Source organism: Nerophis lumbriciformis, linkage group LG04 (assembly GCF_033978685.3).
Source record: "Nerophis lumbriciformis linkage group LG04, RoL_Nlum_v2.1, whole genome shotgun sequence".
Taxonomy (NCBI): domain Eukaryota; kingdom Metazoa; phylum Chordata; class Actinopteri; order Syngnathiformes; family Syngnathidae; genus Nerophis; species Nerophis lumbriciformis.
This window is the reverse complement of record NC_084551.2, coordinates 27,068,913-27,084,003: the sequence shown is the minus strand read 5'-3', so window position 1 is coordinate 27,084,003 and position 15,091 is coordinate 27,068,913. Positions and strand designations below refer to the sequence as shown.

Below are 15,091 nucleotides of genomic sequence, written 5' to 3'. Positions count from 1 at the left end.
AGCCCGCTAGGACAACTTCATAACCCTCCAACATTTTAATATACACACTGCGATTCTATATATAATGTGCTAACAGACACGTTCATAACAATATGTACCGTATTTTTCGGACTATAAGTCGCAGGTTTTTTCATAGTTTGGCTCCAGTGCGATTTATATGTTTTTTTCCTTCTTTATTATGCATTTTCGGCAGGTGCGACTTATACTCCGGTGCGACTTATACTCCGAAAAATACGGTAATATGTACAATATTTACCGTATTTTGATCATTTAATCAATTCAGGGACTGACTTCTTTATTAGACCCAGTCTTAGACTTCCTTTTATTGTCATTCACATTTGAACTTTACAGTACAGATAAGAACGGAATTGTGTTGCATTAGCTCGTTGTAGTGCAGGATAAAAGAGCAATAAGGTGCAGATATAAATACATACATTACTGTACAGATACATATATTGCACTTTTGCATTTGCATCCACGTTTATGGATGTATGTTATATCATACTTGCCAACCTTGAGACCTCCGATTTCGGGAGGTGGGGGGTGGGGGCGGGTGGCGTGGCTGGGGGCGGAGGCGTGGTTGGGGGCGTGGTTAAGAGGGGAGGAGTATATTTACTGCTAGAATTCACCAAGTCAAGTATTTCATAAATATATATATATATATATATATATATATATATATATATATATATATATATATATATATATATATATATATATATAAAAATAAATACTTGAATTTCAGTGTTCATTTATTTACACATATACACACACATAACACTCATCTACTCATTGTTGAGTTAAGGGTTGAATTGTCCATCCTTGTTCTATTCTCTGTCACTATTTTTCTAACCATGCTGAACACCCTCTCTGATGATGCATTGCTGTGTGGCACGCACTAAAGTGCTTTCATCAAATGCACTAGATGGCAGTATTGTCCTGTTTAAGAGTGTCACAACATTGCTCTTTACGGCAGACGAACTGCTTTACGGTAGACGAAAACGTGACTGCTGTTGTTGTGTGTTGTTACCGCGCTGGGAGGACGTTAATGAAACTGCCTAACAATAAACCCACATAAGAAACCAAGAACTCGCCCTCGATCATTCTACAGTTATAATGATTGGGCAGGCACGTTGTTTATATTGTGGGAAAGCGGACTCAGGTCCGCATGGAGCTGGAGGGGGCGTGGCCTCCAGCTCCGCCTGAATTTCGGGAGATTTTTGGGAGAAAATTTGTCCCGGGAGGTTTTCGGGAGAGGCGCTGAATTTCGGGAGTCTCCCGGAAAATCCGGGAGGGTTGGCAAGTATGTGTTATATTGTCTTTATATTCCAGCGAGTCAATTAATTTTTTGGGGGGAATTGAGGGGATTATTATGATGTGTTCAAGAGTCTTGTGGCCTGAGGGAAGACGCTGTTACGGAGGCTGCGGAACCTATTTCTGGAGTCCAGCAGCGAAAGCAGTCCTTGGTGGGGGTGGGGGGAGTCGCTACAGATTTTCTGAGCCCTGGTCAGGCAGCGGCTTTTTGCGATTTCCTGGAGAGGAGGAAGAGGAGTCCTGATGATCTTTTTTGCCGTCCTCACCACTCTCCATAGCAGCGCATGTCAGACTTTCAGCAACAATGTGTGTTCCTACTTCCTGATACAAAACATTGTTGTGTGTTCTAATCATGGCAGTCCTTTTTGGACACATGAGGATTCACAACCTTATCTTTTTGAATCTGAATGAACCAAAGATTACCTGCTGCTTCTAGAAGCGAGCACGAGGAAGAGGCTGAAACGTTGAAGCAGGCGGAAGTCGATAGAGTGAAGTGATATCGATCAAAGATGCACATGTGGAGTTTGGAGACACGCTATTTCGACATAAATGGCGTGCTTACCCCAAATAAACCAGAAAAAATGTCTGCGGCCAGCTGTACCAAACAGACAATTGTCCATTGAGTGAGTCACACTTCATATTGATCATGATACACGCAGCACGTCATGTGTGTATCATGACAGACAACATTTGCTAGCTGTGTGCAAACAAAACATGAAACGTGGGCTAATACTTTACAGATACTGTAATATCATTGTTCAGGTTTTCAGTCAGTACAGATTGGTGTCTTATCGCATTATGTTGTTCGTTACAAACTCAAACGTTCAGGTGCTGACGTAGAAGCTAGCTTATCTCTTGCCGTAGTTACCTTTAAGGGCAAATACCATAGCACACCAATGTGTTAGTGCGCTAGAAAGAGAGTTCCTCAGTGTTCGCTCTTACAATAACAATGTCGCTACAGTTTGAGTGTTATACAGGTTACAAAACGTAAATGAAGTATTAATGACGATTTTTGAAGGCATTTTTAAAGTGATCTAGAGGTAGAATTGATTTCTCCCATTAGCTGCATTGCTAGCTACCTAGACGAGACGATTAATATATGTTAGAATGCCATAAAACGTATTGTCTTCTTGTCTCTCATAATGATTGTGAACAATTGGCAAAATCCCCCCCAAAAAGTGCAGTTCCCCTTTAACATCGTCAAAGTACTCCAATTACTTACTAAGGAAATTATTGCTTTTTCTACTGTTATTCGTTAACCTTACTTGTTTGTAAACAAACAACCTTGGTTCGAATCCTGCTTGCAGCCACTGCTTAACCCACACTGTTACTGAATGTGTGATAATTGTCGGAGATGCCGTTGGCGTGATTTAGCAGCCACTTTTCTGTCAGTCCAAATGCTTACCCCCACCAAAGTGTAAAAAAGCACTTTAGGTGTCTTGAAAGGCATTTTATAAATCAATAATTATTGTTATTCCTTAAATAGCTCGCTTTGCAAAACCGTGTGGTAAAAACTGTCCGGTAGGCACTTATAAAAGGAAAGTAATTCAATTACAGCACAATTAAATCATCAGATAAGTTTCAACCCGGGCAGCACGGTGGAAGAGGGGTTAGTCCGTCTGCCTCACAATACGAAGGTCCTGAGTAGTCGTGAGTTCAATCCCGGCCTCGGGATCTTTCTGTGTGGAGTTTGCATGTTCTCCCCGTGACTGCGTGGGTTCCCTCCGGGTACTCCGGCTTCCTCCCACCTCCAAAGACATGCACCTGGGGATAGGTTGATTGGCAACACTAAATGGTCCCTAGTGTGTGGATGTGAGTGTGAATGTTGTCTGTCTATCTGTGTTGGCCCTGTGATGAGGTGGCGACTTGTCCAGGGTGTACCCCGCCTTCCGCCCGATTGTAGCTGAGATAGGCTCCAGCGCCCCCCGCGACCCCGAAGGGAATAAGCGGTAGAAAATGGATGGATGGATAAGTTTCAACCCTTTCTTTGCTATTTCTGTAATGAAAAGGTTTTGTCCAGTTCAGGTAAAACTCCTTTAAAAGTACATCAATCCTAATTCTGGGTCCATTTTGTTTCAGCACTCCTTAGATATATTGTACTTCCTTGAAATAATAATTGCTCCGGTTTTGAAATTAGACAACAGATACGGTGGTACCTATAGGTCTTTGTTGGTAATCCGTTCTAAAAAGTCAGATAAAGACTGAATCGCACAAAAACCGAAGCAAAGGTTTTAATAAGGAATAGGCATTTTACATGTTACAGTTGTGCTGTTTGGGGGGGACAAGTGTTTTGAGTTAAGAGCGCCGTCAAAAAAAACAATTAAGCATCATAAATTGAGGTACTACTGTATATAATTTAGATTTCGTGTCCTTATGATTCCATCCCGGAATTGTAAGGATACTGTCCCCTACTTATCATCCTTTACACTGCAAAAAGTCAGTGGTCAAAAACAAGGGAAAAAAATACAAAAATTAGGGGTATTTTATTTGAACTAAGCAAAATTATCTGCCAATAGAACAAAAAAAAAAAAGGCTTATCAAGGCTTTCCAAAACAAGTACAATTAGCTAACTTCAATGAACCCAAAAATATCTTAAAATAAGTATATTCTCACTAATAACAAGTGCACTTTTCTTGGTAGAAAAAAAAAAATGAGACCTCTTTGCTCAATATGTTGAAAAATATTCTTAAATTAAGTAAATGCTAGTGCCATTATCTTGACATAATGATATGCACTCGGCATTACATTTCTTGAAACCAGAAAACTTATACTAAAACAAATTTATTGTTCTTAATGGAAAGGCAACAAGGCGACCGCTTGTTACTCTCGGGGTCTACTAGCCGCTCAGGCAAATCATATGGTCTAAAAATGCATTTTTCCATCGATAACATGACATCATCGCGCCAAGTGCATGCACTTTCAGTCAATTAGTGCGCATATATACAGCCCGGGCCCCCGTCCAAATTTTTTTTTATTGTAATTTTGAAGAATTTATCTGTACGTGCATTAACTATTTCTCTTCAAAATTGTTTGAAATGTCACATGTTAAATGTTTAAATATTAACTGTCAGTTTACTGTACTGTGCCAACTGTACTACTATATGAGTACGTATTTTCTCTTGTTTCATTGAAAATAAAACAGCAAAGTCCATTTGGCTGTCATCTGTTTTAATTATGAGACACAATTGTGTCAAAATCATGATTTTTTTTTTCATGCTTGAAATAAGAAATGATTACTTATACTTGTGTTGATGACACATCTTTGCATCAGTTGATATTCTAGTTTCAAGCATGTTTTACTCAATAAAGGTCATACAATCTCAGCAACAAGCTGTAATATCTTACTGAGATAATTCAGGACCAAAACACTTAAAACAAGTAAAACACTCTAACATAAAATCTGCTTAGTGAGAAGAATTATCAGACAGAAAATAAGCAAATATCACCCTTATTTGAGATATTTAATCTTACTTAGATTTCAGTTTTTGCAGTGTATAAAGCCAGCCAGACAAACATCCATAAGTACTCTTATGGATTGTCAAGCAACAACATCGACAACAAAGAATGCAATATTTGAACCATCACAGAACTTTGTGGAGAGCTGAACATGAAGCAAACATCTCTGATATTGACTCCCTATGTGTCTATTGGCCTCCGCCATTGGTAGGGGACTTACGGATGTGTCATGTAGGGGTTGGTAGTTATTTTATCCATCCACTATTGTGTGCGGCAAAAACGTAGACAATACTGTGTAGACAAGGTAGAATGTAGTGGACAAGGCAGGGGTGCACAGTGGCGTGTTGGACAGTACAGTACGCCCACAGTGCATGTGTGCAACATGTGTGGGCGTCCACTGTAACACTCTGTACATATGCGTAATTGTTGCCTTTCTTTGACTCAAGGGTTAAAAGTACACGTGGTGGTAAAAAAAAAAAATCACTCTCGCCAACTTTTTTTATGTTGAGTTGTAGAGATAGTCACACAGGCAAGGCAGCAAACAACTTAAAAACTGTAAACTATGAAAAACTTTAGTGGAGAATAACTAAAGGTCCCTTCGGGTGATGATCGTTATCAAAGATTTGCTGGTTGAAGACCAAAGTGTGGAGCGAGTGAAGGGGTCAATGCACTTTTGGTAAATATGAAAGCCAAAGCTTGCGATGGTGGTGCCTTGTGAACTTGATGAAAGGTTATTTTAGAAAGCTGCCGATCAATTGCTCAATATTCCCTCTGCATAATCTACCTTGATGGTGATAAGGTATTTTATCAACTGTCGTGCAGGAGATTTGCAGCAAGCACCTCAAGGTTGTCCTGATCCATTTTCACAGATCCCCTCATCCAATGTCTCAAACACAAATTGACACGCCTCGTGTAGGATTCCTTATTTATTTATTTGGAGATCAATAGCTTAAGCTTAAGCCGTCTTGCTTCTCTCCAACTGAAGGGAAAAATGTATATGCATTCTGACCGCATGCTCATCCATTTTTTAGTAAACAACATCAAAGCATTGCCCAATTTCAGCATGAGCAGTGTGTTACCATAGTAATCAGTCAGAGGTGATTTCCTGAGCAGAGAAGCAACTTTACATAAAAATCAATTTAGCCTCGCTTTTGCCTTCCTCACATTGTGAGCTTGCACGACTCATTGTCAACATCAGCTCTAATTCAGCAGGCGGCGCTCAGGAATAATTTGATTACTTCCAAACAGCATCGTGCTTTAATTACATTCACTTATATTCGCCATTTATTCATAAAATAACAGCTGTTTTGTTGTTGTGTTTTATCCATGAATGCATTAATCTACAAGGTATCAGGTTTTCTTCATTATCATGTTAGTTATCTGCAAATTAAACAGACTTGCCAAAAGGAAGCAGATGGAGGGAGACAGAAGGTGAAAAGTCAAAACTCAAACGTATTTAATCAACACCAGTGCATGGATTTCAATATGTGCATGTTAATCAGCGTTTCTTAAAACTCAATAATATAACTTTTAATTGATTTTTTTTTTTTACAAATCATTTAAAATTGTACAGCAAATGTGGTCCTATAAAGGGATCATATTATGATTTTTATTCCTACTTTTGAAACACTTCTTTGTGGTTTACATAGCATGTAACGGTGGTGTTTTGCTCAAAAATGTGCATAGATTTTGTATTACAGACCATCTCCAAGCCGCTTTTTCTGACCGTCCCATTTGGTTGAGTTTTTCCTTGCCCTGATGTGGGATCTGAGCCGGGGATGTCGTTGTGGCTTGTGCAGCCCTTGGAGACACTTGTGATTTAGGGCTAAATAAATAAACTTTGATTGATTGATGATTGATTGACCGTCTCTGCAGAATGGGCCTTTTTGTGGACGGTCCTCACAGTCTCCACCTCGTCAGCCATGATGTAGTTTTTAGCGCTTCCATATAAAGTCTACTGACAGATAAAAGTTAGAATTATAACCTACTTTGTATTAGAAATGGCAGCAGCAAAGGATGTTAGCATGCATGTGCATGGACGAGCTAGTCTGTCCCACAACAAAAGGATAGAGAAAAATAGATAGATATGAAAATATGTTTTTGCACAGAATGACCTGTTAGGGGAACATTTTAACTTTAAAGTAGAGTGAAATGCATAGGGACTCTTACTTTCTATTTACTTTGTTGTTTTCAAGGACAAAACACAATGAGTACACCCAATGTTTTTATCATTGCAAATACACACCCCATTGATTGATTGAAACTTTTATAAGTAGATTGTACAGTACAGTACATATTCCGTACAATTGACCACTAAATGGTAACACCCGAATACGTTTTTCAACTTGTTTAAATCGGGGTACACGGTAATCAATTCATGATATAAATATATACTATCAGCATAATACAGTCATCACAGAAGTTAATCATCAGAGTATATACATTGAATTATTTACATTATTTACAACCCGGGGGGTGGGATGCGGAGGGGGTTGGGGTGGGGGGCGGGGAGGTGATTGTATCATATCATTGTACCACCATTGTATCATAGTTGGTTTCGATGGTGAGAATAGGTGCCAGAGACAGAGCGAGATTGGACGAATGTGTGTGTGTCCAACACACACTTAGGTTAGCCTAACTTTCGGTGTCGTTGGACAACACCCAAACAAATCCGCCAGGGAGGAGCAGCAAGGAAGACAAAAGCATGTAAGCAGAGGGACAGGACAAGCGAAAAAGAACACTCCGGACTTTGTAGAGCTCGGTCTTGTCTCAAGGGCTGGTATTGTTAATGTTTGTACTCCATATGTAGAACAAATTGTTAATCTTCAATTCTAAGTCCCCTTGTTTTATTATTCAGACAGTCGTTATAACAAAAGAAACCGGGAGGACTTTGGCCCTTTAAAAGGGAAAGCCCCAACAGACCTCTGTTTTAAACACTCACATCTCTATCCTCCAGCGGAACATAGCCTTCCATCCATCCATTTTCTACCTCCTGTCCCTTTCGGGGTTGCGGTGGGTGCTGGACCCTATCTCAGCTGCATTCAGGTGGAAGTCGCCACCTCATTGCAGGGCCAACACAGATAGACAGACAACATTCACACTCACATTCACACACTAGGGACCATTTAGTGTTGCCAATCAACCTATCCCCAGGTGCATGTCTTTGGAGGTGGGAGGAAGTTGGAGTACCCGGAGGGAACCCACGCAGTCACGGGGAGAACAATCAAACTCCACTTAGAAAGACCCCGAGCCCGGGGATCGAACCCAGGACCTTCGTATTGTGATGCACATGCACTAACCACTGTTCTGCCCGCGGAACGTAACCTAATTTTCTGAAAGAAAATACTGGTTTTCATTTTTTTAGTCTACAGTCATGAACATCTAAAATGTTATCTTCTTGATAAGGTTTAGTTGATAGTCAACGATCAGTCAAATCTACGGTGTTTTGTATTTTTTAAAGCAAGAAATAAACAGATCGTATTTTGACTGGTCACTAGGTGTCAGTAACGTCACATGGATGTAGATCTATCCTTCCAAAGTTAATGAAAAAATGAATACTGTCTTTCATTGAAGAGAAAACACAGATCTCATTTGGGACTTTCCACTTGAAAGAAAAATGCTAAGCAACTCCGATAAACAAATAAACACGGCCGAGTCGGAAAGCTGGTGGAGATCCTCGAGTCTGGTGCAGCGCCGAGAAGACATCAAGCTTGACTAAATTGAGGAAGTAAAAGTCGTAACAAAGGATTGTTACCTTTGCTAGAGGAGAGTAATGTTGCCGACAGATTGTTGCTGCTCTGATGTTGCTTGACTTAAAATCAAAGAGTGTAGATAAAACACTTTGTGTTGTCATACAGTATGCACATTTAAAACTATTTTCAGCCTGGATTCAAACATTGCCAACGTTGATGCCTGTGTAACCTCTCAGGCTGTTCCAGATTTCAGGAGCATAAAACTGAAATGCAGCCTCAGCGTGTTTAGTCCTGACTCTGGGCACTCCCTGAGATTCTCAGAGGCCGAGATGATTCATAGTGTTCTAACATGTCAGTGATGCGCTTTGTCACAAGACCAATTGAATTTAATTGAATTATATTTATATTGCGCTTTTCTCTAGTAACTCAAAGCGCTTTTACATAATGTAACCCAATATCTAAGTTACATTTAAACCAGTGTGGGTGGCACTGGGAGCAGGTGGGTAAAGTGTCTTGCCCAAGGACACAACGGCAGTGACTATAGGATGGCGGAAGCGGGGATCGAACCTGCAACCCTCAAGTTGCTGGCACGGCCGCTCTGCCAACCGAGCTGTAAGACCAGTGGTTCCCAAACATTTTCCACCAAGTACCACCTCAGAAAACAATTGGCTCTCCGAGTACCACCTGAATGACCAACATTAAAACACAGTAGCATAGTAGGCCCAAGTATTTATTAAAAGACAAGGCAGGAGTCTAAAAAATATTTTTGGTCACTGTAACATTACACACAGTTTGAACGGTAACAATGGGTTTGAACATTTAATTAAGTGATTCTTTGATTTACTCATTTCTGAGCGGCCACCTTATCGTGGTAGAGGAGTTTGCGTGTCCCAATGATCCTAGGAGCTATGTTGTCCGGGGGCTTCTATGCCCCCTGGTAGGGTCTCCCAAGACAATCAGGTCCTAGGTGAGGGATCAGACAAAGAGCAGCTCAAAGACCTTACCCGGGGCTCCCCTCTGGACCACGAGACGAGGCCCACAGTTCGAATCACTGCGTTAGACCATGAAAATACTTGTCTTTTGTCTTCCTTTGTTGTGTCCCCATAAATTATCATTGATATTTTTTTCTGTGTTTAAAACATTGATTAATTCAAACATTACAGAAACGCCCTGTGCTATTAAACATGCAGAACAAATATAATGTGTGCGTTTTCTGCCTTCACACCAGCTTGTGTTCATCCTCTCGTCCATGCGCTACAGCTGGTCACCACGGCGACCTTCAAGTCAACTTTATTCCAACCGCAAAGTCCTTTACTGCACCCTCCACTTCTTTTGTGGAGAAATTAACATTCTTTTGTTGCCATAGGAGATGTTGAAAAGATATTTTCTCTTTGTTTGTTTCCTCTACAGGAGCAGATGGCAAATGGTGTCCAAGGTCCTTCTTCTATGTCTTCCTCTGTTTTGTTGATTGGGTCTTACAGCGTGAACCGCGAGCTATTGAAGAGGCTGGGGGTCGGACTGGCGCTGGCAGCAGCCTTACTGGCTTTTATTGTGGAGAGGTTGTATTAGTGGCTGTGAGAGGAGCTGTAACCAAGGAGGAGCATGGAGACATAATTGGGACGAAACAACATCTTTGAATGAATTCACTCTTTTCTTAAATTTTGCTTTTAAATCAGGAAGAAAAACATACGTGTCATTTTACTTTTAATTAAAGGTCATAGGTCATCATTTGGCATTTTTTGACAACAAAAACATATTGTTATACTAAGGATATTTCAACTCTCTTTATAAAACAAACTTAGTTACTATTGGACGCAATCAAAGTTGTACTCTGAGTTTGTTGACATAGGCTTTGTGTTTACCAATTGTTTTATTGAGCATCCTGTGTAAAAGTTGTATTAAACTTTGTCACTTATATTACTACGTAAAGTATTTTGTTTGAAATTACCCACATAAGAAAAGTATTTGAAAAAAACGTGGGCCATTATTCATTTGTTGGTACTTATAAAACTCAGCATTTTGTCACACAGCAACACACACATTACTTGAAATAATAAGAGAAATTGCCGACTCCCAACCACAATGATTACTTTCCCTGGTTATTAATTACATTTATTAAGTAGTAATTATGTTTGGAATTCGACTAATACCTATTAACTGTACCTAATTACTTTTCTGCCAACATGTCCAATTTTTTTTGTAGTCAGTACATTTTGACCCTTTAAATAGGTCAAATACAGTGGCACCTTGGTTTACGAACTTAATTGGTTCTTGAACAGGGTCCGTGAATAGAAAGGTTTGTATATTGAAGCAAATTCTTCCATAAGAAACAATTTAAACATGAAGAAATGCTTCCATCCTCAATAAAAGTCCATATTTTAGTAAAAGCTGTACACTTTGAACACATTATAAAGTGCTATACAGTACTGTATATCAAACAGACATAACAAGGGGTGATGGATCAACTCTGTTTAATAACAAAGTCAATAAATTGGCCCAAGTGTGTGAATGTACGTGTGAACAATTTCTGTAGTTTATGAAACAACAATATATTAACATATAATCTAAACACTTTTTTGTTAAAAGGGAACTGCACTTTTTTGGGAATTTTGCCTATTGTTCACAGCTTAGTTATTATATAGGTTATGGACGTAAATGAAGGATTGTTGGCGGTTTTTGAATGTGTTTTTAAAGTGATTTAGAGGCAGAATTGATTGCTCCCATCAGCTGCATTGCTAGCCACCTTGAACGAGCCAATTTTAAAATTTTAGAATGCAAAAAAATATATTTTGCCTTGTTTTTAATGATGATTGTGAACGACAGGCAAAATTCCCCCCAAAAAAGTGCAGTACCCTTTAAAATACAAATACATACTTAAATATTTGCTTGTCACTCTGACAATTTGTTTTCAAATCCATCAATTTGTATGTAAAAATGACAACAAAATGCATTGTGTAATCATATAATGAGGCAATTATACAATAATATTCATATTCTGACTGTCACAAACGGCCCACACATGGCAGCCGTAACTGCGATGAGGCCCTCCGTGAAAACGAGCTTGATACCCCTGACAAAATCAGATCAGAATCAGAATCAGAAATATTTCGCTAGTCCCCGAAGGGAAATTCAAATTTTCAGCACAATCCCATTCAAGATCAGACAAACATTACAGGGAGACAGAACAGGATCGCTGACGGATCTGCCAACTTCCGGCGCCCCTTACAAAAAAGGTGAGATACTGGTAAACAATGGGGGGGGGGTGAGAAAAAAAAAATTGGTCTAAGCCTGGGCCCCTGGAGAGGGGGTCCAGACTGAGGCCAAGGGAAAAAAAACAACTCATAGCCATAGCACACATCCCTCTTACATGTGTGTAAGAGGGAAACATAAATGAACACAAAGGACATTAAAAGAGCAGAGCTGATGCAACCAGCCACTTCTACATACAGCTATGAATAAAAGTAAAATAAACATACACTGTTGTGGCTTCTGCGGTGTTCCACGCCATCATCTGCCAGCAAGGTCTTCTCTGCTGGCCTAACAGAACCAGAAATCATCTTCATAATTAAAGATAAACAATGTTTTTATTTACCTTCCCTAAATATCTAAAAGTATTCATATTCTATCCATGTCATATTATGCTCCTTCCAGTGCTGTTGTTTTTAGTTTTAGTTAGTATCCAATCAGAATTCAGCTAGCTTATGTTGCCATGCTGTACCAAATCTGCCAGAGGCCTTCAGAATCAACAATGCAGACGTCCGTGCGCTGTAAACGAACGGGGACATACAGTGACAGACAGTTGCGATAGCCAATCAGATCACACGTTGTTGTCAGTCAGGCCTTCTAGATGGCCTCACGTTGAACGTGACATTTACGTGTCCTGTGATTGGATACTCATCGGACCGTTAGCGGATGAATTTGAGAACACAGAATTTGTTGACAGTAGCCTATCCAAGTAGCCTTGTGACTGACAGTACTATGGAGAAGGAGACGACACTGAGACAAGAGCGTCGATAGTCTGAGACGTGTTTATTAAACATAAGAAAGTAGTGGTGTGTGTAAGTAATCCAAATAAGTATGGTGTGACTATGTGTTGTGTTTAACTGAGTTGTTGAAGGTTGAAGGTGCGGAGATCCGTGGGCAAGCGAGAGGTCAAAGGCAGGAGCGAGGCGTCAAGGTCCGTGTCCAGGCGTGAGGTCGAGATCCAGGAAGGCAGCATGGAGTCCAGAGGGGATCCAGGGAGACGAGACACACAACTCGAAACCAGGAAATGGGAGAACGCTGCGGGATGACGACACAGGACACAAGACGATGAGCACAGGGGAGGGGAAACACAGAGAGAGCGAATGCACATAGGGAGAGACGTGTAGGCTTACAGTACTGAGGTAGCTATGTTCTGGCACTGGAACATAGGACGCGCTGGCTCATGAAGGAAGTGGAGTCTTCATCAGCGTCAGGTGTGTTGATTTCAGATTGCCTGCAGCAGCGCGGAGGCGCGGCCACGGCAGGAGGGGAACACCTGTGGGCGTGTCCAGAGGCGGGCACAGATGAATGAGAGGCGACAGGAGCCTGAGCCGTAACATGCCTGATGTTAACGAGACTGTGATTGGATACTCACTTGTCATTCCAAAGGGAGTATCCAATCACAAGTTTCAATTTAGCAGGAAGTGTTGCGCCGTAGCCAGACCGGGATAGCAGAGAAGGAGAACAAAACGTTGATTAGGTGGCAGATATACATTTGCGAGGCCATTTTCAAGAAGGATATTTAAAGAGAAACTACATCTTGTGAGACGATGTCGGCCAACCCTTTAAGCTAGCTCAGATGTTCTGGCGATGTAATGCTCGCCATTTCCACTCAAATAAGCAGACGGCGAGGGTCACCACTGGCTTATACTGCGTCGAATAGGTGCCACTAATTGTGAGTTCAAATATTTTATATTTTCACTTTTAATATGTTTTTTGCAATTTTAATTTTGACAGTACCACATAAGATATGTTTTAATTGCTGATGTGTTTTAATTGATTTTTATATGCACCAGAAAATAACCTGTTTTGTGCACTGTTGATGTGTTCAATACCCAGTAAATGTGGTTCTGTATAGTATTTCTCCAGCAATGGTCATTGGGTGACATCAATGATGGTATTTTGAGAGGTGATCTTTGAAGTCGGACATCACTGAAGGCCTAGGTGAGAAACGCACGGCCCGCCACTGACGAGGGCGGCATGGCGTGGTGGGTAGAGCAGCAAACTTGAGGGTTGCAGGTTAGCACCCCGCCTCTTGCCATCCAAATCACTGCCGTTGTGTCCTTGGGCAAGACACTTCACCCTTGCCCCCAGTGCCGCTCACACTGGTTAATGAATGATGGGTGGGGCCGTAGGCGCGAACTGGGAGCCACGCCAGTCTACACCAGGGCAGCTGTGGCTACAAATGTAGCTTACCACCACCACCAGGTGTGAATGAATGATGGGTTCTCACTTCTCTGCGAATAGCTTTGAGTGTCTAGAAAAGTGCTATATACATACTTGCCAACCCTCCCGGATTTTCCGGGAGACTCCCGAAATTCAGCGCCTCTCCCGAAAACCTCCCGGGACAAATTTTCTCCCGAAATTCAGGCGGAGCTGGAAGCCACGCCCCCTCCAGCTCTATGCGGACATGAGTGACGTGTCAACAGCCTGTATTCACGTCCGCTTTCCCACAATATAAACAGCGTGCCTGCCCAAACACGTTATAACTGTAGAATGATCGAGGGCGAGTTCTTGGTTTCTTATATGGGTTTATTGTTAGGCAGTTTCATTAACGTCCTCCCAGCGCGGTAACAACACACAACAACAGCAGTCATGTTTTATTCTACCGTAAAGCAGTTCGTCTGCCGTAAACAGCAATGTTATTGTAATATATTGAGTTGGAGGCAATAACCAGGCGAGGTGATGAACTACGTCTCTTTACTGTAGACTTCAGAACAGACTCACACACTTGACGTCAGGTGCGCAACACCACGTAAATCGTTGGCCAACCAAAAAGTAACCCCAGTACGCTATAGCCAACATTCACCAGGAGATGGCAACAGACAAACATAGATCACTCTATTACATTCCTCCCCTTTTAGAAATGTAGAAGTTACTGAAAAGAAATAAACAACCCAACCAAAAAATGCAGCAGCTCAATTAAAAAACTGTACTTAAGCCACTTTTTTTTTTTTTTTCTTTAGTAATGAACTCTTAACCCTCATTTGTAAACAATAACATGCTTATTATACAAACAGTATTTGTACACCTTTAACACAGATTTTTATACTGTCTTCAGAGATTCAGTTTTTTTGGTGGTACTCGAAACCTTTCTGGGTACCTGCGAAAGGGTGTTCAGCATGGTTAGAAAAATAGTGACAGAGAATAGAACAAGGATGGACAATTCAACCCTTAACTCAACAATGAGTAGATGAGTGTTATGTGTGTGTGTATATGTGTAAATAAATGAACACTGAAATTCAAGTATTTCTTTTGTATATATATATATATATATATATATATATATATATATGTGTGTGTGTGAAATACTTGACTTGGTGAATTCTAGCTGTAAATATACTCCTCCCCCCCCCAACACACACACACACTCCACCTCCTGAAAT

General features: G+C 40.7%; 1 protein-coding gene across 1 annotated transcript in view; it reads left to right on the top strand.

The window, feature by feature from the left end:
- cdkal1 (CDK5 regulatory subunit associated protein 1-like 1) overlaps positions 1-10,884 on the top strand; it is a 532,667-nt gene extending 521,783 nt beyond the window's left edge. Inside the window, exon 15 of the mRNA XM_061951156.1 lies at positions 9,873-10,884. Coding sequence (XP_061807140.1) covers positions 9,873-10,031 — 159 coding nt within the window. The 3' untranslated portion in view covers positions 10,032-10,884. The remainder of the gene's footprint in view (positions 1-9,872) is intronic.
- Positions 10,885-15,091: the final 4,207 nt, after the last annotated feature.